This window comes from Talpa europaea (genome assembly GCF_964194135.1).
Source record: "Talpa europaea genome assembly, chromosome: 15".
NCBI classification, from domain to species: domain Eukaryota; kingdom Metazoa; phylum Chordata; class Mammalia; order Eulipotyphla; family Talpidae; genus Talpa; species Talpa europaea.
In genome coordinates this window covers 36733050-36759065 of record NC_140083.1, presented here as the reverse complement: position 1 = coordinate 36759065, position 26016 = coordinate 36733050, and the positions used below count along the sequence as shown (strand labels likewise).

The window sequence follows — 26016 nt, the reverse complement described above, 5'->3', positions numbered from 1 at the left end:
GATAGCATTGAGACTTAACCCCTAGGCCACCAGGAAGGCCGTGGACCCTTTCATTTAAAGCTAAGATCAAACAGTTGGTCATTCTGGTTTTTTTCTCAAGTTATTTAGTATTAAACCATCCTTTAACAATGATTCTTAAGTGGAGAAGACTCGTCAGGTGGAACAACCTTCTAGAATCTCTTCTTTATCATTTTGAAAAAATAGCTGATTCTTAGTGGTGGGAGTTGGGTGGAGATGAGAATTTGTTTTTGAAAGTTTCTCAGTAATTTATAATATGTGAGTGGGCCCCTCAGTCCAACACACATTATTAGGTGTTTTGAATGTTCATAGTTAGGTTTCCTACATAAAATTCAAATCATACACAAAGAAAAAAGGTGGGGATGTTCTCCCTCTAAAACCAGTGATGCAATTAATTAGAATGAAAGAATATTCTAGGTTCTGTTGGTAAATTTGAAATAAAAATTAACTTGGGGAAGATAATTTTGGGTAATGAAACCTTATTTAAAAGTATTTCAGGTCAGAGAAAAAATGAATGCTAGCACTGGATTTGAAAATTATCTTTTACATTAATGCTTACATTTTTTTTTTAATTTATCAACAAATTTAAATTTTTGACAGGTTTATGGCTACAAATGATTTGATGACAGAACTTCAGAAAGATTCCATCAAGTTGGATGATGATAGTGAAAGAAAAGTAGTGAAAATGATTTTGAAGTTACTGGAAGATAAAAATGGAGAGGTACAAAACTTAGCCGTCAAATGGTAAGTTGCTATTTGCTCCCTATCTGCATCGAACCCTTTTTAAAAACTTGGTGTAATCATTGGCAGATTTTTCAGTCTTGTCCTGTGATTTTCTGGAGTTATCCATTAGAATTTGTAGGTGACTGATGAATGTTTAGTTTTTGTGCTTGGTACATACAGGGTTTGTTTTTTTTTTTTTTTTAAGTTTTATCTATTTATTTATACATACATACACGCACACACACACATACATACATACAAGAACCGGGGCACAGGCCAGATGCGTGGGAGGGTGAGAGGATTCACCAGAAACAGAGCAGGGAACAGAACAGGCAGACTAATGAAATACACTGCAGAACAGGCAGACTGATGAGAACTATACTGCTGAGGGGAGCAGCGGGCGAGACAGGAGAGGTCTACCATGCCACGTGGGACCCTCGCCAGCCAGCGGGGATCAAACCAGCACTGCAGAGGCTGCAGACAGCTTCACAGCACTATGCTCAACCGCCTGTGCCACCAGGGGATGCCCACATAGTTTTTATATTGACTAAATGTGGCATTTTAGTTCTTGTGAAGCACGGTAGGAAAGTCCAGAAAGACTGGTTCTCTCACTTGAGTATAGTCTAATATTTCAGCTAAGTTAAAAGGCCTACAAGTCTCTAATATAATAATAATATCTATATTTCAGAGTGGGATGGTGGGAGTTAAAACAAATGATAGAAGGAAGTAAAAGTAAGAAAATTTGATAAAGAATAGCAGCACTTACAAGCATAGTTAATATACATCAACACTGATGAAACAATAGTTAGAAAAACTCCTAAAGTTAATGGAATTCAAATTATCCTTGTGTGCACAGTGTAGTAGGAGCATCTTGTTAGGCAGATACCGAAGTTGGACATTTTTTTTTTAGTAATAAGGTATAGCATTCAAGTTCGTAGTAAACTCCAACAATAATGAATTTATGCATACCAAATTTTAGAAACTCTTAACAATTTACATATTAAGTTATTAGTAAATGTAGCCTTTTAAGATAAATTATGGTATTTTATGTCATTTTGTATATCATATAACATTTAATATTAATTTAAATAAAGCATTGTTTCATTATTTTTCTTCTGTTGCATTTGCTTATAAAGGTTTTAAATTTGTTTTAGGCTAAGCTTTTACATACCTGCTGTGAGAGCAAGGAAACATGAGATGTCATTGGTTAGCATAGAATTACTAAACAGGGAGTATGAATTTCGTTAACTTGGGATGTGTGCAAGTTTAAATAAAATGAGCCTTCAAAAAATGATAAATTGTAGGATATTGTAAATAAGTCTATGATTTTACTTTGAACATACTTTTTGTCTTTTAATTTTTTCTTTTGATATAAACATTAAAATTAGGTTTTGTTCAAAATATATGCTGATTACCATTTAAGAATAGAAATAAAATGTAATCTTTTTCCCAGATTGAGAATTAAGAGGTACACAGGTCTTTATTTACGAGAAATCTGATCTTTTGATGATCTTTTTATATTTAGAATTAACCGTTTTAGAAAAGAAATGATGTATTTCCAGAAAATTACAACAGAATTGCAATATAAATAAATAATCTAGTAGGAGATGAAGACCAAGAGTTAATTCTTGGAAAAGGGAAAATCCCAGTAGTTAGATAAACTACTAAGTACCTGGGGAAGTTGTCAAAGAACTCTTCATCCGAAAGAAACTTAAGCCCAGAAATTTTCCCAATTCTTTGAAACCTCAAAGAACAGATAATTTCAGTACAGATAGTTCTAGTATTATTCCAGACAAGTATGAAAACTTTCCAGTCTTGTATTTAAATCAAATACTGATAACTAATCTTAACTAAAGATCACACACACACACACCAATCAAAGCTACAGACCAGTTTCATTTAAATGTTCAAAATAAAATGCAGTACGTGTTATATACCATGACTAAATGGGGTTCATTCCAAGAGTATAAGGGCAGTTTCATGTTTCATGCTTTATTAATATATTTACTTCATCATGTTAATAAGTCAGGTGAAAAAACTGGTTTCTTGTCAAGGCACTGATAAGATTCAACATTGATTTACAGAAAAATGCAGTGATAATTGCCATTTTACCTATTTTTGGCTTTAATAATATCAATTTTGGGGGCCTCCCTGGTGGCTCAAGGGGTTAAGACGCAACCTCCGAAGCTATCTGCAGCCACTGCAGCATGAGTTAGATCCCCGGCCAAGGAACTGCCCACCTGGTGCAGCAGACCTCTCCTGGCTTGCCCACTGCTGCCTTCAGCAATGTATTTCAGTTCATCTGCCTGTTTTGTTTCCCACTCTTTCTCTGGTGAATCCTCTCACCCCCCACACCTCTGGCCTATACCCCAGTTCTTGTATGCATAAATACATATTTAAAATAATATCAGTTTTTGCTTTATGTATTTTATTTTAAAGATTTATTTATTTATTTATACGAGCACTGGGTATAGTCAGAATCGTGGGAGAGTGAGAGCATTCACCAGAGCCAGAGCGGGGAGCAGAGCAGGCAGAAGGACCGAAGTACACTGCTGAGGGGAGCGGGGGCGGCAGGAGAGGTCTGCGCGCCATGTGGGACCCTCTGGTGGCCTGGGAGCAGCCGGGGATGGAACTGGCGCTGCAGAGGCTGCGGGCAGCTTCGCAACCCAGCGCTCAACCGCTGCGCCACCGGGGAGGCCCCGCTTTATGTATTTTAAAGCTGTAAAACTAGGTGCATACACATTTACAACTATGTCTTGCTAATGTTTCCCCCCCCCCCTTTTTTTAAAGATTCATTCATTCATTCATTCATTTATGCAAGCACTGGGTACAGTCAGAAGCGCGGGAGGGTGAAAGAATTCACCAGAGCCAGAGCAGGGAACAGAACAGGCAGACCGACGAAATACACTGCTGAGGGGAGCAGCGGGCAAGACAGGAGAGATCTGCCGCAACATGTGGGACCCTTGGCTGGCCGGGATGGAACCGGCGCTGCAGAGGCTGCGGACAGCTTCATAGCGCGGTTCTCAACTGCCTGCGCCACCAGGGGAGGCCCCCAATATATACTTTTAAGTTAATAGAGCTACACCAACATTTTTAGTTTGAAGTTTCTTTTCCTTTTTCAATTTTATCTGTCTTTTACATTTTTTTCTGGTAAACAAGAGGTACTGTTTTTTCTTTAATTTTATATGGTTTCTGCCCTTCAGTAATATTTAATTCATTGGTCCTTATTATAACTATTGATATGATTGCATTTAGATGTGCTTTTTTTCTTTTTTTTTTTTCAATTTGTTGTATGTGTTTTGTTGTTGAAGGTTTTTCTTGTCTTTTGGATTTATGTTTTATGTAGCATTTTTCAAAGTTTAAGTCATGGCCCCTGGGACATCTGTGATCCTTACAGTTTTGAAACTACTATGAATAATATACTAAAATGTTACTTTTAACCCTTTGCACTCCGAACCATTCTGGACATTGGCTACCAATGTTCCTTCCTTGAGAGGGGACAGCGGAGTGCAAAGGGTTAAGTTATTACCCTTACTATTTTACAAGTGCAGAGTATAATTTCCTAGAGGCTACATTACAGTGATACCACAACAGATTCAATGCAGATTTAAGAATCCAGTTATGCTAAGTCCAAGCATGAATTTGCATAACATAAAACTAATGTTACTCACTTTCTTGGGAGACTGGTTATTTTTGTAAACAATGTTAACTATGTTAACTTATAATAGGTTTATTGTTACCTTTAATTTTTAATATGGTAAAACATTGACAGATACAACTTACATAAAGAAAAGGTTTATTCATTGATTCTCTCCTCTCCCCCACACCCCTCAAGAGAAACTATTGCTTAGCTCAAATATTCATGATTTCTAGTTCAGTGACAAACATCCATGGAAGTCAAGCCAAAGAAATCCTTTATATTTCAAGATCACTTTGCATTTTGAAAGATAACCTTTCTTGACTCCTCAAAAATCTTTCTTGGAATCATAGTTTCTGTAGAAATCTGTTTGCCTTCTTTCTTGGTTCAACCAAGGCAAACCTAATAGAAAACTGCAACCCCCGGGGGATACAGTGAATGTTCCAACAATATGAAATTGCAAGTGCTTGGCCAGAAGGCCTCCAATCTGAGATTTTTCCTTAAAGCATATTCCCCTCAACATGGATATCCTTCCACACTGAAGGAGACATGGAGAGTGCTCAAACTGCCTCTTTGTTGATTATTAAAGCATTGAGAAGGTTCCAGAACCCAAAAGTTGGGAATCATTTTCATAATACTTCATTTTGATCTTCTCTATTGTCTTTTTAGATAGGTCTCTCTGTATTATTTTCTAAATTGTCCCTCTTAGGGATTGTAAATTTATTTAAATTTATCACAGTCTATGAAGAGTTAATATTATACCACTTGATATAAATAATATAAACCTTGGTAGTGACATTTGCCATCTTTCTGTCTTTTGTGCTTTTTTAATACATATTTTTGTGTATGAACGCATTATAGTGTGAAGAAAGAAGTACAATCTTTATATATACACAATCATTTCTGGTCATCTTTATTCCTTTTGGTGAATTCAATATTAAACCATCTGGTTTAATTATCCTTTAACCTAAAGAATTGCCTTTGGCAATTCTTGTGGTATAGGTCTGGTGATGATATATTCTCTCAGCTTTTATCTGAATTTATCTTTTTTAAAGGGTCATTGCACTGTAAATAGAATTCTTAGGTGGACTTTTTCTTCATCTGCTTTAGTTTTATCATTCAGATTGCTATTTTCTAAAAGAGTTTTTAATTGTGGGAGGCTTATTGCAACAAAGCTATTTTGTCATTGGAAGGTAGAATTAGAACTTTGATTTTTGGAATATATTTTCATTCCCAATTTTTGTTATTTCACATGTCTCTCACATATATGTCATGTCTCTCTTGTCACTGACATTTTGTATTAGACTGTTCTTGGATTTCTCCAACCTTTCTGTTTATTTTTCTTTCCTTCTCTAGAGTACCCAAAGTGCACTTGCTTCTATTTCTCTAGTCAGGCAGTCAGTGTTTATTGAACATTTCTGTGTGAAACATTGATCTGAGCAAGTTTTCATCGTGTCACTTACGCTTGAAAAATACACATTGATTCTTTTACCTAAGCACACTGGCCTGACTTTGAAGGGTCTCCGTAATAGCCTAGGAGCCTGTCTTCTCTCGTGTGGTTTTTATCTGCTTTTTGCGTCAAGTGATTCTTTTCATTCCTCATTCTTTATGTATTCAACTCATTCTAGTCTGATTTTTCCATTTGACATGCTCTTGTTTGCTAACTATATCCCATCAAAATTCAGTACCTAAAATGTCTTAGGTGCAATATCCTGTCCTATAAATTCTAACATTGAATTTAAAAGTTATGAATGCCTTAAATTAATTTCTCAAGTAGTTAATGTGAGTTGTTTACCCACCAACAAGATGGCAAAGTTTTGGAGCTAGGGACCATACTTTCTTTGTTTTACTGAGCACAGTTTTGACTACTATGGCTTCTCAATGAATATTCGTGAATGAAACATTACTGGATTGTGTGCTAAATTCTATGGGAAGGACACAAAGGAAGGACTTACCTTCAGCCAGTGGGTGTACATACAAACCTGTAATAGTATAAAATACTAATAGAAAATATAGATTATAGGTGATTGGGTGTCACAGATATGTTTGCTTATTGCAAGCAATTTTTGCTTCTAAAATTTAAATATGGAATAGGTGTATTTACTTTGTATTGATTGTTGCTAGGCAGAAATGTGAATGTTTGTATTCTGGGGGGTTTTGTGTGTGTGTGTGTGTTAGAATTTTTTTTTCTTTATATTACAGTCTTGGTCCTTTAGTGAGTAAAGTGAAAGAATACCAAGTCGAGACCATTGTAGATACCCTCTGTACTAACATGCTTTCTGATAAAGAACAACTTCGAGATATTTCAAGTATTGGCCTTAAAACAGTAATTGGAGAACTTCCTCCAGCTTCCAGTGGTAAGTGAGTGTACTTTTTTCTATTTCTTTTTTACATGGAGTTATTTTTGATGTACTTCTTTTATTCTCCTTCCCAAGGAAGAGGAGAGTTAAAGACCCTTTAGTCAGTTACCCTTTGTACAATAATATGAATTATTTCAGAGTGGCTATTTTTAGTTATTTTGCATTACGTCAGAGTTTATGGTATAAAACAACATAATTAAGACAGCCATGAAATAACTTCACAACTGAGCTTTTTACAACTACTTGGTAATCAAGATATTTTTGAATTACAGTTAATTAGGAAATTAACTTTTGTCTTCTGACAGAAGTAATGTAATGTAAATTTTAGAATTGGTCTTGTCCGCTAAGCTATTGGCTAGCACCAGCAGGCTAAAAGTTAGTGTCTTATCTAAAAGGGGGCTAAGATTTTTTTTTTTCTCCCATGGAAAAATATAGATGGTAATAATGTAAGCTGGATATATAACTTTTATTTCCTTAACAAATATTTATTAACCATTCACTGTGCTAGTTATGTTAGATGATGCATGCATATCATTTTATTTACATCAGCCATAATGGGAGTTCTTAATGTGTCTAGTTTGTTGAAGATGTAACCGAAATTCAGAGAGATTTGGTTAACTCACCCAAAGTTTTGATTACCTGGTTGGGTGTGAAAGATCCAAATCTATTATTTAGTCCAAAACTGATGCTTTTCTCTTACATGATACCAATGTTATTTTTCTTATACAAGTTATATCAGTAAATTATTTCATTAACTTGGAAGTGTGTTACTTATAATCGTCTCATTGATAACTTTTCCCCCTTTCATTGAAACTTGTTTGTAACTTATACTGGTTCTAAAAAGTAGTCCATTAGCCACTGTGAATCTTCCTTTTACAGTGTCTTCCATTTTTCCTCTCACTTGTTATTCACCACATGGTCTCTTTTAAAGTAGTAATAACCTTCATTTATGAGTCTTCTGGAACACAGTTTACTTTGTAATGGAATTATGGAATCTTTACATTGTGTTTGTACTGACTCCTTAGCTTAAATTCATACCAGGGGATAGAAGTAGTTGTCTGGTAATCTGCTGATTCATTTTATCTCTAAGTCATGTACCCCCTTCTGAGGTTACTGTGTCTAATACATAGTTTATTGAAGAAAAAGCAAAACCTGTTACAAAATAATCTGTTTTTCTGAGGTGGTTCTCTAAAGTCAGTTTCATAATCAAGTTTAGAATTGTTGAGTATTTGGTAACTGCCATGACTAAAAAGTGGAATTTAATATACTTGCTTTGAAATAACTTGGTTTCATATTTGTGTATATAGGCTCTGCTTTAGCTGCTAATGTATGTAAAAAGATTACTGGACGTCTTACCAGTGCAATAGCAAAGCAGGAGGATGTCTCTGTTCAGCTAGAAGCATTGGATATTATGGCTGATATGTTGAGCAGGTAAATTATACCTATTATTTTTATTACTTTCAGTGCAGATATTATGTTCATTTATTGAAAACCCCTTTGGGTGAATACAGTAAAATATGGTCCAAAATTATTCATATTTAAATTGTGGCTGCTTTATAAATAGGTATAGTTAAGGATCAGGGGAGAAGTGAATTAATTATATTTACCATGTAATGTTGGATAGTAAGCATGTATTTCGTAGTTTTGAAAAGTAATTAATAGAATTTATGGTACATATTTATAGTTAGAGTGAAGTAGTAACATCCTGGCATATAAATAAATTGTATTTTAGGAGATAAAAACACAAATTACTGTATATAACCTAAGGCACGATGTGACTCAATAATAATTGGGAATATAGTATCTCTGGGGCTTTAAAATGGAAGGATCAAGAAAGTTTGTGATGGAAAATGTGGTGTTTCAACTTATTTTGAAAAATGGGTAAGACACAAGTGTGTGTGCCCAGGTTCAGAATCTATCAGCATAAGTTGTCTTGGAGTTGGGAAGCATGGTATTATAGTTTTCCAGAATATAGAATGAATCAGAAAGTATGGAAATCATTCTGTTAGATTGGAGTCACATTAGAGAGAGTGAGGAATTTGTAACTTAATTTGGTGAGTAGTGAAAATTCAGTTGTGGTTTTTTTGTTTGTTTGTTTTTGGCCATCCTGGGTGACTTGATCACTAGCACTCACCTCCTCCTAGATGCCTGGCTTTTGTTGAGTTATTAGATGCATCTATGAAATGGTTTGTAAGATAGGGGTTCTAATTATGATCAATGAAACTTAATAGATGTGTAGAGAAAAGATATTAGAGGGAGGACTTGAGAGTTGAAATTATGAGTGTTGCGAAAAGGAGTATTAGAGGAAAAGCTATCAATATAGTAAATTTAGAGATCTGGGAAGGGGGAAAGTGTCAAGAAAAATACTTTTTTTTTTTTTCTCTCTTTTTAAATATACTTCCAAGAATATAATCCCTAATGAGGATAATTGTTTTCAGGGATACAAATTTCAAAACTGCATTCACTAAACTCCATGTTTTCATTTGCATTGGTAGAAACAGAATTTAGTTTCATTCTGAGTTTGGATTAGTGACAGCTAAGTTTAGAGGCCAGACATTTTAGTAGTGCTTGGACATCTTGATTTCATTTGTTTTCTTTCTTTCTCCTTCTTTTTTTTTAAAGGCAAGGAGGACTTCTTGTTAATTTTCATCCTTCAATTCTGACCTGTCTACTTCCCCAGTTGACCAGCCCTAGGCTTGCAGTAAGGAAAAGAACCATTATTGCTCTTGGCCATCTGGTTATGAGCTGTGGAAATATAGTCTTTGTAGATCTTATTGAACATCTGTTGTCAGAGTTGTCCAAAAATGATTCCATGTCAACCACAAGAACCTACATACAATGTATTGCTGCTATTAGTAGGCAAGCTGGTCATAGAATAGGTAAGCGGGTTTAAGTATTTTAAAGATTTTTTTTTTTTAATTAAAAAAATGATGGTGTGTAAGAACCAATATACTTTTTTTAGGTGAATACCTTGAGAAGATAATTCCTCTGGTGGTAAAATTTTGTAATGTAGATGATGACGAATTAAGAGAGTACTGCATTCAAGCCTTTGAATCATTTGTAAGAAGGTAAGTTTTTAGGATTTCTAGTTTTCAAATAAAAGTTTTCCTTAAGAACAGAATAATTAAGATGAGGATTTAGGTAGATGAGGAGAAATGGGTTATTTTATTGAATGGAGTTTTAGAGTTCAGATGTGTTTTAATTAAATTCTTACTAAGCAGTTACTGATAGGCTGTGTGGTATTTGAAGTGAATATCCTCTCAACTATTTTTTTTATTTTTATTTTTTTAAGATTTATTTATGCATACAAGAGCTGGGGTATGCATAGAGATGCGGGGAATGAGGGGTTCACCAGAGACAGTGGGGAACAGAACAAGCATATCCACCGAAGTACGCTCCTGAGGGGAGCAGCGGGCGAGTCAGGAGAGGTCTGCTGCGCCATGTGGGTTGCTCCCTGGCCAACTGGAGATCGAACTTGTGGTACAGAGTCTGTGGATTGCTTCATAGTGTGGTGCTTAACCCCTTGTGCCACCAGGGAGGCCCTTAAATATGTTTTTTAAATGTTTCTTACTGTTACTTAAAGAACTTGGGGAAGGTATGGCTAATACAGTGATTCTCAATTTGGACATCATGGTTCTATTAATACAAACTGCATATATGTATATATATACTGGAAGGCTGTTCTGGCTGAATAGCAAGTCCCCCCCCACCACCCATCCCCTTTCTTTTTTGGTAAGCCCTGATGATACAATAGCAGTGTCTTGAGACTTAACTAGCTATCTACCATAGTCCCCTGACACTTAGGTTTTGAGAAGTAACTCTATAATCATATCAACGTGTTAAAAAGCAAAGATTGTGGTATTCATTTTTGTCCTTTTAATTGAGAAACAGATTACTCCTTTGTTGGGTTGGATATGTTCCATCTTCTTAACAGATGGCTAGAAGACCAAACTTGAAATGTACGTACACTGGCATTTTCACAAGTAATTTTAGTTGTTAAATAACATTCACCTGGGATTGCTCTTTTAGTCATATGTTGAGAGCAGAAATGTACATATTTCTCTCGATACTGGCCCACATTAAGTATGACATTGTGTTTATTACAAGAGTTATCCTAATTTAAGAGCTGTTAAAAATAGGGAGACAGGAAGGAATTTGTCTTAAAATTAAGTAAGTGTAATTTGAATTGTAAGTCATAGTCGGTGAGAAGGATCAAGTGTCATTGATGTCCAAAAGGTGGGAACCATTTTATTGTGTTAAAGGGAAGAGAAAAATCTGGTGAAACAAAACATGGCAAATGAGAAAAGTGCAGTTTTTCAAGGCAGCTTTTGTTTTTTTCCTTCAGATGTCCGAAGGAAGTATATCCGCATGTTTCCACCATTATAAATATTTGTCTTAAATATCTTACCTATGATCCAAATTATAATTACGATGATGAAGATGAAGATGAGAATGCTATGGATGCAGACGGTGGTGATGATGATGACCAAGGTATTTTAAATTAAAAAGAAGGAATTTATTAAATTTTCATGAAAGACCCAATATTATAGATGGAGGAGATTCTTATCCCAAATGTACTGTTTGTTTTGGCCATGAAAAGTGGAAATGACCTCATTGTTCAGCAATAGCAAATGGTTTAAATATGGGCATTCATGTATTGAACCATTCTGTAGCATTTTCAAAAATCATGCATGTTATACGAAAGACACTAGTGAATAGGTTGAATGAAAAAGTAGGTAAAAAAAATTAATGTGCCCCAGTTTTGTTTTATTTATATAAAGAAAAAATATTGCTAGTATTTTTCTCTTGCCTAGCTGTTATAAATGATTTTTGTTTCTTCAGACATTTTATAAAGCATTTTTATAAATTGGGAAATGAATGTTAAAAATTGTCCTTGTTGATAGGCATATTCAAAATGATTTGGGTTAGAGCAACTTATACATTGTTACTTTAATGAAAAAAATACTATTGAGGTTCCATTTACACATTCTTGAATAACCTAAACATTTCTGAGGCTGCTAAGACTGATGTCATCAGTCAGAGCAACAGAATGTCACTCTACAAATCAAGGACGTAGGAGCTGCTTATGTTTTATTTCTTCTGCTAGTATTAAAAGAATCCTCATAGATGTTTAAATGGGTAAGTTAGGTATGTGGTTTGGCAAATTTCCTGTTTTTTTATAATTTTTTATTTGATTTTTGAATGAATTTATGTAACGACGTTCTAACATTGGTGATTTAATCCATCTTTCAAAAACAAAGCAGGAACGCCACACAAGAAACTTGTCTTCACCCCATAGATGCTAACGGTTGCTGCCCAATTTCTTCTACAACAAAACTTATCAAAAGAATGCTTTCCAGGGCCTCCCCGGTGGCGCAGCGGTTGAGCGCTGGGTTGCGAAGCTGCCCGCGGTCTCTGCGGCGCCGGTTCGATCCCCGGCTGCTCCCCGGCCACCGGAGGAAGATCCCACATGGTGCGCAGACCTCTCCTGCCGCCCTCTGCTCCCCTCAGCAGTGTACTTCGGTCCTTCTGCCTGCTCTGCTCCCCGCTCTGGCTCTGGTGAATTCTCTCACCCTCCCGCACTTCTGACTGTACCCAGTGCATGTATAAACAAAACAAACAAATAAAATAAATAAATAAAACATGCCTCTATTAAAAAAGAATGCTTTCCAATTCCCTTCTTCCCCTTAGTCTGGAGTCCAGTCTTCCAGTAATAGGACAAGATGACCAGTGACCTCGGGGGTTTGACTTTGCCTGTTACTCGATCTCGGCAGCATTTGTTTATTTAACTTTCAGAATACCAATCTCTCCTAGTTTTAGTACTGTCTTTGCAATTCCCCTTTCTCGGTTTTCACGCTGATTTTTCTTATCAAACTTACAAAGTTTTGGAGTAGTCCATGGTGTTCAGTTCTTGCACTTTTCTGTTATATTCTTGATCTCATCTAGTCTCTTAGCTTTAATATCAGTAAGCTAAAGACACAAATTTTATCTTTAACCTAGATCTTTCCTATGAATTCCAGGTTCATATGTGTAGCTACTTAATTGACTTACTGCTTCTGTGTCTAAACTGTCTTCTCTCTGACCATTCCCCATCCCCTGCTTGACCTGTTTCTTTAACCTTTCTATCTCAGAGGGACATCTCTATTCTTTTTAGGCCAAAATCTTTGGGATAACCTGATTATTTCCCTTAATACATCTACCTCATTTAGGCTCCCATCTCAGGGGGCTTTCTCCTTACTTCATAGTCTTATCTCCTTTTTTAGCATTTTTTTTTAAGATGTATTTATTTATTTATACAAGAACTGGGGTACAGGCCAGATGAGCGGGAGGGTGAGAGGATTCACCAGAGAAAGAGGGGAACAGAACAGGCAGACTGATGAAATACACTGCTGAGGAGAGCAGCGGGCAAGACAGGAGAGGTCTACCACGCCATGTGCGACCCTCACCGGCCGGGCCGGGATCAAAGCAGCGCTACAGAAGCTGCAGACAGCTTCACAGTGCTGTGCTCAACCGCCTGGGCCAAGGAAGGCCCTCCTTTTTCAGCATATTTGTCCTCGTTACACTGTATCACCTTCTGACATGGTGTAATAATTTTCTTCTGCTTAGGATGGTGCTTGACATGCAGTAGGCACTCATTGTGTTGTATGAATGGCAGAAAATCCTAGCTTTATTTATTTTTTTGAAAGATTTATTCATCTATGCATACAAGAGCTGGGGCACAGGCCAGAGGTGTGGGGATGAGAGGATTCACAAGAGGCAGAATAGGGAACAGAACAGACAGACTGACGAAATACACTGCTGAAGGGAGCAGTGGGCGAGACAGGAGAGGTCTGCTGCGCCATACGAGTTTCTCCCTGGCAGGGGATTGAACTCATGCTGCAGAGGCTGCAGATTGCTTCATAGTGCGGTGCTTAACCCCTTGCGCCACCAGGGAGGCCCGAAAATCCTAGCTTTTATAATAGAAATATCCTTTGAAAGGAGCAGTAGCAGGTATATGTGCCAGGTTTTGATCATTGGTTTTTAGTGTGCTGAATACTAGGCTGTATAACAAACCCAAGTTCTTCATCTGCTTGATTACTTGTATGGATTGTATGTGATAAATATCTTTCTATCATAAAGTTACTGTACCTTAAAGTCTACAATTTCAGTTAGTAGGACATTTGTTAATGTTTTATAACCTTTTTTTTACTAAAATTAATTTTTTAATGGAGGTAAATTCCATAGTTGGAGTGCTATGGCAAAAATCATTCATCTGCTTTCATAGTACTTTCTAATTTTTATTTAAATAGGTATTGGTGAAAAAAAAATCAAATGCTTAAGATTAGCAGTATTTGGTTGGGTTTTCCTATAATGTGCTTAGGTGAAATTAAGTAAGCCTTAATTTCTAAGATGCTAAGTGCTTGGATACATTCAATGCTATCTAGCTAATTGGAAGATAAGCCAATTAATTGATGGAATCTTTTTTCTCTCATTCAAGAATCTTATCAGGGGGCCTCCCCTGGTGGCGCAGCGGTTGAGCGCTGGGCTGTGAGGCTGCCCGCAGCCTCTGCAGTGCCGATTTGTTCCCTGGCCGCCGGTGAGGGTCCCACAAAAAAAAAAAAAAAAAAAAAAAAATCTTATCAGGGCCAGTCTTTGCTATCTAAGAATAACAGTTATTTTCAAAGTAATTATAGACTCCCCTGAGAGCTGCTGATATATTTGGATCCCCCTAACTTCATGTTACCCAATTGATTCAGCTTTATGGTGTTAGAAGGACATACAGGAATGTAGAGGTCATGTTCTCTGTTACATGGATGTAAGTAAACCTTGCATCTGAGTTCTAGTTTCTAGATTTTTTTGTTGCTGTGTATGTTAGTGAAAAGTTAAAGAACTGTCTTAGTTATGAAAATCAGTTCATGTTCTATAATAAATAATAAGCTTTTGATTAATAACCTCGTAACATTGAAACTTCTTTTTAGGGAGTGATGATGAATACAGTGACGATGATGACATGAGTTGGAAAGTGAGACGTGCAGCTGCTAAGTGCTTGGATGCTGTAGTTAGCACAAGGCATGAAATGCTTCCAGAATTCTACAAGACCGTCTCTCCTGCACTGATATCCAGATTTAAAGAGCGTGAAGAGAACGTAAAGGCAGATGTTTTTCATGCATACCTTTCTCTTTTGAAGCAAACTCGTCCTGTGCAAAGTTGGCTCTGTGACCCTGATGCAATGGAACAGGGAGAAACTCCTTTAACAATGCTTCAGAGTCAGGTTAGTTTGAAAATATGGCTTCAAAAGTCATGATGGTAAGGGTGATTTTTTAAAAATTGTTTTTCTATGGCAATGTGAGTTTAAGAACATCTTTAGAGAAGCAAAGTTCTGGGATATGTTTGTATAGTTAATGTCTGGTCGTATTATGTTACTTGTAAATTTTTTATTCTATTTGATATTCTTGATTTAACAGAAATAACATTATAATCTTCGTTTTTTTTAATGTATTTTTTTAAGAATTATTTATTTATACAAGCACTGGGTACAGTCAAGCACAGGATGGGGAGAGAATTCACCAGAGCCAGGAGGGGAACAGAACAGGCAGACTGACGAAATACACTGGTGAGGGGAGCAGCGGGCGCAGCAGAAGTCTGTTGCGCCATTTGGGCCCTTGCAGGTGGTGGGGGATTGAACCGGCGCTGCAGAGGGCTGTGGGCAGCTGCGCAGCAGCCCAGCACTCAACCGCTGCGCCACCAGGGGAGGCCCTATAATCTTTGTTTTTTATATTAATGGCGATGTCTGAACTGTGGAATCAGATTTTTTTTTCACCTTTAATAAGGGTTCATTTAGACCTGCTTGTTCAAAAGAGTGAGAAATGAGAAGATCTTTGTGAGCATTTAATATAGTGCCTACCTCATAGTAAATGCTTACAAATACCTACTCTTATAAATCAAATACATATTTCTCACCTTAGCGCATATTTTCTAATATTCTGAACTTTATTTTTATTTATTGAATGTTTGGTATTTGCTAGGCTTTTTCCTATCTTATATGTAAACCTTAAGGCATCTCTGGTGTACATATTTTTTTATAGCTTCCAAGACAGATGTTGTAAGGGGCTAAACCAAGGGAGGGGGGTGTATATGCCACATATATCTTGTATTTAAGTAGGGTGAATTTTAAAACTTAGGGTAAATTTATTCATAAAGGTGAACTTTGAAGATTAATTGTAGAATGAAATGAGATCAATGTATGGTAGACATAAGCATGTAAATAAGTGCAGATAGGTCGGGTAAAATTACAGGGAATGCTAATGATGCTGTGGAGATTAGATGTCAGATGTCGTCTATCTCTGGTTCTTAAAATTATTTGACATAGCATGTGTCTATATTCTGGTACCCATAAGATTTATTAGTAAATAGTTTGTAGGTTTTACTTATTAATGACACATTGGAAAGATTAGGACAAATGTCTTGACTAATGGCCCTTCTGCTGGTAGCTACATTTGAAGTGAAATTGATTCCATTGTAACAGTAAACTAATAAAGATCTATTAAATAGTTTTCCATAATTTTCTTTTGTTCTTATTTGTGCTTTTTAAAATACTATTTATAATTCGTGCTCTTAAAATTTTGTTTAAAAATTATTTGGCTAGATTTCTATTTAGCCTATATATTTCATAATTTAAAATCAAGGATATCTTTGTTGCTCTGCTCTGTAAAAATCTAGTAGTAACTTTTCTCTGTTATAGGAGAACATATATAATAGATGCAGCAAAGTTTGTATCTAACAATCTTGTTTAGCAGTTAGCAGAACTAAAATTTAATTAAAAAAAGATGAGTTCTTCCATTTCTCCTTGTCTTCTATAATTTGTGTTAAGAAGTACCAATAGGCCTCCCCAGTGGTGCAGCTGTTGAGCGCTGGGTTGCGAAGCTGCCTGCAGCCTCTGCAGGGCTGGTTCGATCCCCTGCTGCTCCCCAGCCACCGGAGGAGGGGCCCACATGGCGCTCAGACCTCTCCTGCTGACCACTGCTCCCCTCAGCAGCGTACTTCGGTCCTTCTGCCTGCTCTGCTCCCCGTTCTGGCTCTGGTGAATTCTCTCACCCTCCCGCGCTTCTGACTGTACCCAGTGCTTGTATAAATAAAAAAATAAATCTAAAAAAAATTTAAATAAAAAAAAAGAGGTACCAATAGCTGAACCAGCTAATGAGTGTGTGATAATTACAGGTTCCCAACATTGTTAAAGCTCTGCACAAACAGATGAAAGAAAAAAGTGTGAAGACCCGGCAGTGTTGTTTTAACATGTTAACTGAATTGGTAAATGTATTACCCGGGGCCCTGACGCAACACATTCCTGTACTTGTACCAGGTATGGAAAAAAAAGAGTTAATCACTTTAAGGGCTTAGTATAGATTTTATTAAAATTTAGATAAGGTCAAACAATTGTTTCCTTCAAAAGGAACATTTCTGACTGCCTAATTTGCACAAAAACTAATTTTTTATAGAAAAAAAAATTATGTATCTCTTCCTGCCCGCTTGTGTCTGTGCAAGTGTCTTTTACTTTCCTATCCCTTCTCTAATAAACCTGCTCTTTAAATAAAAAAAAAAAGAAAACATTGAAAACCTAAAGTTAGAGGTTTGCAAAGTAAAAACTTCAAAATATCTCCTAAAATTTTTAGCTCTAATACTATAGATTGTGCAATTTCTGCTAATTTAGAGATGATGTGATAAAATGGAAAATGGCAATATTTTAGGGGGCTAGTTTCTAATTTTTTCATAAAAACATTATAAAAATTAATGGATATTTTTGGTTGGCTTTTTAGGAATCATTTTCTCACTGAATGATAAGTCAAGCTCTTCGAATTTGAAGATTGATGCTTTGTCGTGTTTATATGTAATCCTCTGTAACCACTCTCCTCAAGTCTTCCATCCTCACGTTCAGGCTTTGGTACCTCCTGTGGTGGCTTGTGTTGGAGACCCTTTTTACAAGATTACATCTGAAGCACTTCTTGTTACTCAACAACTTGTCAAAGTAATTCGTCCTTTAGATCAGCCTTCCTCGTTTGATGCAACTCCTTACATCAAAGATTTATTTACCTGTACCATTAAGAGGTTAAAAGCAGCTGACATTGATCAGGAAGTCAAGGAAAGAGCTATTTCTTGTATGGGACAGATAATTTGCAACCTTGGAGACAATTTGGGTTCAGACTTGCCTAATACACTTCAGATTTTCTTGGAGAGACTAAAGAATGAAATTACCCGGTTAACTACAGTGAAGGCATTGACACTGATTGCTGGGTCGCCTCTGAAGATAGATTTGAGGCCTGTCCTGGGAGAGGGGGTTCCTATCCTTGCTTCATTTCTCAGGAAAAACCAGAGAGCTTTGAAACTGGGCACACTTTCTGCCCTAGATATTCTAATTAAAAACTACAGTGACAGCTTGACAGCTGCCATGATTGATGCAGTTTTAGATGAGCTCCCACCCCTTATCAGCGAAAGTGATATGCATGTTTCTCAGATGGCTATCAGTTTTCTCACCACACTGGCAAAAGTTTATCCCTCCTCCCTTTCAAAGATAAGTGGATCCATTCTCAATGAACTTATTGGACTTGTGAGATCACCCTTGTTGCAGGGGGGAGCTCTTAGCGCCATGCTAGACTTTTTCCAAGCTCTGGTTGTCACTGGAACAAACAATCTAGGATACATGGATTTGTTACGCATGCTAACCGGTCCAGTTTATTCTCAGAGCACAGCTCTTACTCACAAGCAGTCTTATTATTCCATTGCCAAATGTGTAGCTGCCCTTACTCGAGCATGCCCTAAAGAAGGCCCAGCTGTAGTAGGTCAATTTATTCAAGATGTCAAGAACTCCAGGTCTACAGATTCCATTCGTCTCTTAGCCTTACTCTCTCTTGGAGAAGTTGGGCATCATATTGACTTGAGCGGGCAGCTGGAACTAAAATCTGTAATATTAGAAGCTTTCTCATCTCCTAGTGAAGAAGTCAAGTCAGCCGCATCCTATGCATTAGGCAGCATTAGTGTGGGCAACCTTCCTGAATATCTGCCATTTGTCTTACAAGAGATAACCAGTCAGCCCAAAAGGCAGTACCTTCTGCTGCATTCCTTGAAGGAAATTATTAGCTCTGCATCAGTGGTGGGCCTTAAACCATATGTCGAAAACATCTGGGCCTTATTGCTAAAGCACTGTGAGTGTGCTGAAGAAGGAACGAGAAATGTTGTTGCTGAGTGTCTAGGTAAACTCACCCTAATTGATCCAGAAACTCTCCTTCCACGGCTTAAGGGGTACTTGATATCAGGTGGGTACCTTGATTTTTCTTAAGCAGTTGTTTCTCTTGAAAGATGCCTAATGAACTTAAAATATTTCCGTATCTTGTTACATGGAGAAGCCATTGCCTTGTTAGAATATGAACTGTCAGATGACATATTTAAAAGTATAAGGAGTAATTACGTAATAGTTAAGTTCTAGTTACTAGTGTTACTATATTTTAATGTTGACTCTTTGATCTTAAAATGCGAAACAGTTGTCTCTAAATTAATCCTAAGTAGCTTGTTAGTACTAATTGTAATACTAAAATTGGTGAACTTAAAGTTCAAATGAAAACTCCTGGGGTTTTAGATTTTCCAGTGTCATCTTGTAGATCAAGTAGAAGGTAATAATAGCTATTTTTTAATAAGCAATTTATTGGTTATTAACATTTTTTATGGATTTAACCAGTACCTTTTTGTGAAGACTACCTCTTCCACTACTGCTTTCCTAGTTTCTTCTTCCCATAAGAAATTATTTCTTATGAAATCTAATGGGATTATGTTTCATGAGGTTAGTAAACGTCGCTCCATTAGTAACCTGAGAGCAATAAGAGATACCCCTCTTGATCAAGGAGAATTTTAAGGAATCGAGGACATTAGTATTATTTGAAGTAGTTTGAAAAAGATAAAGGTGTTGGTGGATTTTAGTGGGCTTATATACCCAATAGACTTATAATTTATTTTTAATTAGGCTCATCATATGCCCGAAGCTCAGTGGTTACAGCTGTGAAGTTTACTATTTCTGATCATCCACAACCTATTGATCCATTATTAAAGAACTGCATAGGTAAGTGGAAATACTAATTAACTATTTAATAGTTAATGGTTTAAAAAAACTAATTTCAGTAAATATATCAACCAGGAATTAAAATGCTCTTAAGGTCTGGTAATTGTTTCATTAAAATGATAATTAAGCTTTTATCTTACATTTAATCATCACTTAGTTTGAAAATGTTACCAGAAAATTTTACAATGAAATGAAATTAATAAATACACTAAGTTATCTTTAGAGTCAGCTGAATATTTCTTAATCTTATTTTGAGGATGACCTAAAATAAGTAGTAGATAAGGGAGTATTTGATCTATTTGACCACTCTGAAGTTTCCACCCAGATATAAGTGAGTCTTGTTTGTGTTGTTAGGGCCTCAATTTCTGTTACTACTTGTAACTCTTCAGTTCCCAAGAGATTAGTGGACTTCCATATGTAAGATGGAAACAAGCTTAAGAATTGAAAAAAGTTGGTTAGAGCTAATTTTCAGAACCAGAAAGGAAATATCCAGCTTTTCGGATTAACTTTCTTGATTTTATTGCTTTCCTTTGTTTTCATCATTAGTGTTTCCTAGAGTTAGTAGTAACTAAAAACCCGCAGAACTCAGTTTGGTGCATTCTTCACAACATAAGAATGGAAATGCCAGCAGAGAAGATAGAGGGATATTGCAAAGAAGCTTTGCAGTTTCATGCCATTCTGCAGTGGGCCAGAAAGGGAAAAAATACAGTTTAAAGGAACTTAGAATGGATTTATCGAGGACATGGGCATTGATGGGTACTATTGTTCAGAACTAGAAATAGTCTTCGTTGAGAGATTATTGTCTCTGTTTACCACCCTGTTTTTTTGTTTTAGTGTTTATTTGTGTTCCTGGTATACACAATAGAACAAAAGAAGAGACATGTACATTCTGACAATAGACCGTCCAGGTTGATTGCAGTCTACCAATGTGTATCACTGGTATAGCTAAGTCAGTGAGATTATTCTAGTCTCACTGAATTGTGACATTGTTTGCTATTTTGTGAATATATAAACATTAGAACAACCTAGGAAGCTTCTCGAAAATTGAAATTCTTAGGCCAAGGAAATGGGTGCCACTGATCCTAGTTTATATTACCATTTATCCATAATACCAGCAATATTTTGGAACATGCATATTTATTTTGAAAGCAGAGACATAGTTTATTCTAATCTAATTTACCATTTTACTGATTCTAAGCAAACAGAGGTTTACTTTTTTTTTAATTCAGTACAGGAACTTTCTTGGGTGGTCAGTCATGATTAACTCACCTGCAATATTTAAAGTATTTATTTCCTCCCATTTTTTAAATGGCTGTTGTAATACATTCAAGTCCTTCTGACACTTCTTTTTCCCTGTGTATTCTGAGATTGCTGCAGGTAAGGTTGCAGTTGTATAATGTTGAATAAATAGTAGCTCCATATGAATACCAGGTATATATTGGGCACTGTTTAGTAATACACATGCTATTTATTCTGTTCAGTATCCCTAAAAATTTTATAATACTCATAAGCTGGGAAATTGAGTCGCTTGCCTAAATTTAACTTGTTAAAATTCATACAGTTGTGGAGTGATTTGGATTACTATCTGTGTTTCAAGTATATTTCTTCCACATATTTGCAAGCATATCCAGACTTATATTTGTTGTTAAAGTAGCAAAATTCTTTCTTTAGCTATTTGTCCAATGTTAGGTTTTAAATTTAGTTCCCCCCTTTTGTGTTCTTACCCTTTTACCAATTTATGTGTTTCTTGATGATAGGAATGTAAATGGGGATGGAAAGCATATTTTTCTCTTTGCCTTCTGATAAATGTAATTTAACAGTGTTACATTTTATCAAGTGGTAGAGCTGTCTTCACTTTATCTTATTTTGAATTCAATTTTTCATTGCTTTTAGTGCAAGTACTAATTTTGAACTAACGATCATTATTCAGGTTACTAGTCTTTGTTGCTGACTGACTTTTCTGTGCAACCTAACTCTTTAAAAAGTGTCTATAAAAGGAACTGGGGAACTTTTGGGGCTCTCCCTCTTTACCCTGTTTTATAGGTACTGAGGTGGGTATCAACTAAATCCACTCAGATTTAGACAATGTGTGCTACCACAGAAACTATGAAGTTCACTTAGTATTTCATAATGTTCTGTGATCTCCCTTAAATAATTGTCAATTTAGAAAAACAGATTTTAAACATACTGTAACTGTTGTTGCTTCTTTTATAATTTTTTAGGCGATTTCTTAAAAACATTGGAAGATCCAGATTTGAATGTAAGAAGGGTAGCCTTGGTCACATTCAATTCAGCAGCACATAATAAACCATCATTAATAAGGGATCTTCTAGATACTGTTCTTCCACATCTTTACAATGAAACAAAAGTTAGAAAGGAGCTTATAAGAGAGGTAAGTTATTTAGATTACAGTGTTTTTGTCTGCACTTTTCTTTTTACTATTTAACTATATCCACACATTCTTTTGTTTGAACAGGTAGAAATGGGTCCATTTAAGCATACAGTTGATGATGGCCTGGATATTAGAAAGGCAGCTTTTGAGTGTATGTACACACTTCTTGATAGTTGTCTTGATAGACTAGATATCTTTGAATTTCTAAATCATGTTGAAGATGGTTTGAAGGACCATTATGATATTAAGGTAAGAGATTTGTGTCTGTAGACTGTTAAGATAATTTTGCTATGATTATCACACTTGAAGTTTGTGCTTGTGTATTTGCTCTTGGGAGAGAAATTGCTTTGTCTTGATTTTAGTGTGTTCTGTAAACTAATATGCAAACATAATTATGAAACAATGCTAAAATGCAGTGACATACAGGAGAAATCCAGAAACCTTTTCATTGAAGGAGGGAGTAAAACCTAATGCAATAAAAAATTCTAAGAAATTCTCTGCCCCAGCTCTCTTAGTGAATAGTCCGTCGATCTTCCCCCTACCCCCCAAGAAAACAGTTGAGACAGATTTGCTGTTCAAAGTATAATCCATAATCCTTTTGGCTTTTCTTAACTATCGTTACCACCTACAGAGGGTTTTATTTGTTTCCTGTCATTGGTTTGGCTAATTCTCTGTGGCTGTCTTTAGGGTTGTTCTGCATGATGACTGTTTACCTGAATGAAGGAGTTTTGTTTTCAAATACTGTGTACTGAATTTAATACCAAGAGTTTTGTTAATTCCAAGGATAACATTGGAAGAATTGTTTTCAGATATACAAAGCAATCTGTATAGAAGCAGCTAGAGAGAAATCATCCCACTTTTTAGGTTTAGAGAATGAACTCTGCTTATAACTGTTCTGTGTTTTCCTTTGTTCATGTCTGTTTTATATGTTTGGGGATGGTATTGCTTTATTTTTGTTATGGCTAATACAATTAGCTCCAAATTGTTTAAGGGGCCTCCCCGGTGGCGCAGTGTGTTGAGCACAGCACTGTGAAGCTGTCAGAAGTCTTTGCAGCGCTGGTTCGATTTCCGGTTGGCCAGGAAGATTCCGACATGGCGTGGCAGACCTCTCCTGTCGTGCTTGCTGCTCCCCTCAGCAGTGTGTTTCCGCCATCTGCCTGTTCTGCTCCCCGCTCTGTCTCTGGTGAATCCTCTCACCCTCCCGCACCTCTGGCCTGTACTCCACCCAGCTCTTGTATAAAAATAAATCTTCTTAAAAAAATTATCATACAAATTGTTTAAGATAAAAAGAATGAGTATATTTCATGGTAAAATTGATATATTCTTACTTCCCATTACTCAGTCCATAAATATTCCATTTAAAAAATTATTCAGATTAGTTTAATTTTTCTGATATCACTACATCATCATCCAAATTCAAACCCATCATCTCTTGCGTGAAAACTAATATCTGTTTTAAATATGAATTATGAAAGGGTGACTCGAAAAATTAATTGCATTGTCTCCTCTTTCATTCATGGTTTTTTGTCAAGTAGGGCAAATAGTAGTTGGGCTGTAATTCAGCCATTCTGTCAGAACTCCAACTTTCATGTTTCCATATGTTTTAGTAACCTGACTCTCCATTCAATGAAGAGGGCCCCCAAAAGTAGTAGTAACAGGATCTTCCAAAAGAATATGGCTTACTGGACTTTATATGGAGTAATTAATAAGTCTTTTTAAAGGAAAATCTGCTGAGTCAGTGGAAATTAGATTATAAAAGCTTTTCTCCAATTTTTTTTTTTTAAAGATTATTTATGCATACAAGAGCTGGGATATAGGCCAGAGATGCAGGGGGTGAGAGGACTCACCAGAGACAGAGTGGGGAATAGAACAGGCAGACTGACTGAAATACACTGCTGAGGGGAGCAGCAGGTGAGACAGGAGAGGTCTGCACCTTGTGGGTTGCTCCCTGGCTGGCTGGGGATCAAATTCGTATTGCAGAGGCTGTGGATTGCTTCATAATGCAGTGCTTAACCCCTTGCGCCACTAGAGAGGCCCTCATTTATTTTTCTGTTTAGTGATGTTTTAAATTCTGTTGCATATGAGTTTTTAAAAAAAAAAAAACCTGAATCCATGGATCCTGTCTTTAATGGAATTGAGGAATAGGAATATTTCAAAGTTCTCAGCTCTCATGTGTGGCTAAGATTGAGAGCCACTGGTTCTGTACTCTAGGACCACATTATAGGTAAGTTTTCACTGGTACTTAAAACTAAAATTCCTCAGATAAATTTAAGACAAATCTGTAATTCCAAGTCACAGATGACATTAAAATGAAACTTTATTGTGCATGCTAGTTATTTTCATTTTAAATCTTTGTCAGGATTTGGAATTTTCTTTTAGAAAATAATGCAAAGTCTAAATTTTGTCTTTTTTCATTCCTAATAGATGCTAACATTTTTAATGTTGGTGAGACTCTCTACCCTTTGTCCAAGTGCAGTGCTGCAGAGATTGGACCGACTTGTTGAGCCATTACGTGCCACATGTACAACCAAGGTAATTATTGATAGATCAATTTAGGCCAAACTTGGTGTATTCAGGATTACTAGTCAATTCTGTAGTTTTCCAAATGTTTAGCCATGCAAGCACCATACGCAACAGTTGGTTTTAAAAGTTAACCCGTTGATGTGTGGATTGTTTTAGAAAACTTAGCACTGTTAAATGCTGGTCTTTTTTTGTTTTGTTTTGAAGTAATGCTATCGATGGGGGTAAAGTGTAATAATGCCCCAAAGAGGAACTGGAACTGTTTAATTCTGGTGGAATAGGTAGGTGGAAAGTCATAGGTTTCATAGATTCAGAAGGTGCTACAAAAGTAATTAGGGCACACAGTTATCTGTTTGTAGAGTAGTTTCTTATTGGAGGCCAAAGCAGAACTTACTTTAAACAGGTAAGACTCTGGGACCTAGTTTCACCATGATGGCTCTTATTTATAATGTGGTTTTGCGTAAAATATCCCCTTTAAAAAAAAAAGGAGTCAACTTTAACACAGTTAGGCTTATACTATGAAGTTTCATGTGCCTTTGGACCTCTGAAATTAATTTTCCTTAATTTCTGTGTTTGAGTTTTGTTCGTGTAAGAGCTGCCTTTTATAGTGTTTAATACACACATTTATTCATGTTACAGGTAAAGGCAAACTCAGTAAAACAGGAGTTTGAAAAACAAGATGAATTAAAGCGATCAGCCATGAGAGCTGTAGCAGCCCTGCTAACCATTCCAGAAGCAGAGAAAAGTCCACTAATGAGTGAATTCCAGTCACAGATCAGTTCTAATCCTGAACTGGCAGCCATCTTTGAAAGTATCCAAAAAGATTCATCATCCACTAACTTGGAATCAATGGACACTAGTTAGATGTTTGTTTAATATGGGGACCATTTCTTTGACCATATGATGCACTGAATTGACAAGTTAATCATAAGACATGGAGAGAGAAGTGTTTAAGAGCTTCAAAATGTTCCACTTTTTTTCCTTCATGGGGACTGTTTGGCTTTCTTCCATTGTTGTTTTTGTAGCATTTATTTCAGAAATATGTATTTCCATAATCCAGCGGTTGTAAACCACTAATGTTTCAGTGGTTAGGGCAACATTTAAAATGGGAACTAAAAGTTAGATTTTATGGAATATGGAAATAGGGTCCAGTATCTATTTGCCCTGTAATGTTTAGGATTAAAATGTTAAAATTTTGTGACCATGAATTCCTTTCTTTTATAAATTGTCTTATTTAAAAATCAAAAATTCTGCAAGACAAAACCATGTTTCTTTATCTTGT

The 26016-nt window shown here is 36.2% G+C and overlaps 1 protein-coding gene across 1 annotated transcript in view; it reads left to right on the top strand.

Moving 5' to 3' along the window:
• CAND1 (cullin associated and neddylation dissociated 1) overlaps window positions 1–25598 on the top strand; it is a gene marked incomplete at both ends in the record, with an annotated part of 33649 nt that extends 8051 nt beyond the window's left edge. Inside the window, 14 exons of the mRNA XM_084254563.1 lie at window positions 619–762; window positions 6581–6735; window positions 8046–8169; window positions 9361–9617; window positions 9701–9806; window positions 11084–11229; window positions 14697–14989; window positions 16936–17077; window positions 17532–19025; window positions 19727–19822; window positions 22045–22214; window positions 22299–22463; window positions 24639–24746; window positions 25374–25598. Of these exons, the coding sequence (XP_084110689.1) occupies window positions 619–762; window positions 6581–6735; window positions 8046–8169; window positions 9361–9617; window positions 9701–9806; window positions 11084–11229; window positions 14697–14989; window positions 16936–17077; window positions 17532–19025; window positions 19727–19822; window positions 22045–22214; window positions 22299–22463; window positions 24639–24746; window positions 25374–25598 (3625 nt within the window). The remainder of the gene's footprint in view (window positions 1–618; window positions 763–6580; window positions 6736–8045; window positions 8170–9360; window positions 9618–9700; window positions 9807–11083; window positions 11230–14696; window positions 14990–16935; window positions 17078–17531; window positions 19026–19726; window positions 19823–22044; window positions 22215–22298; window positions 22464–24638; window positions 24747–25373) is intronic.
• Between the last annotated feature and the right edge of the window lie 418 nt (window positions 25599–26016).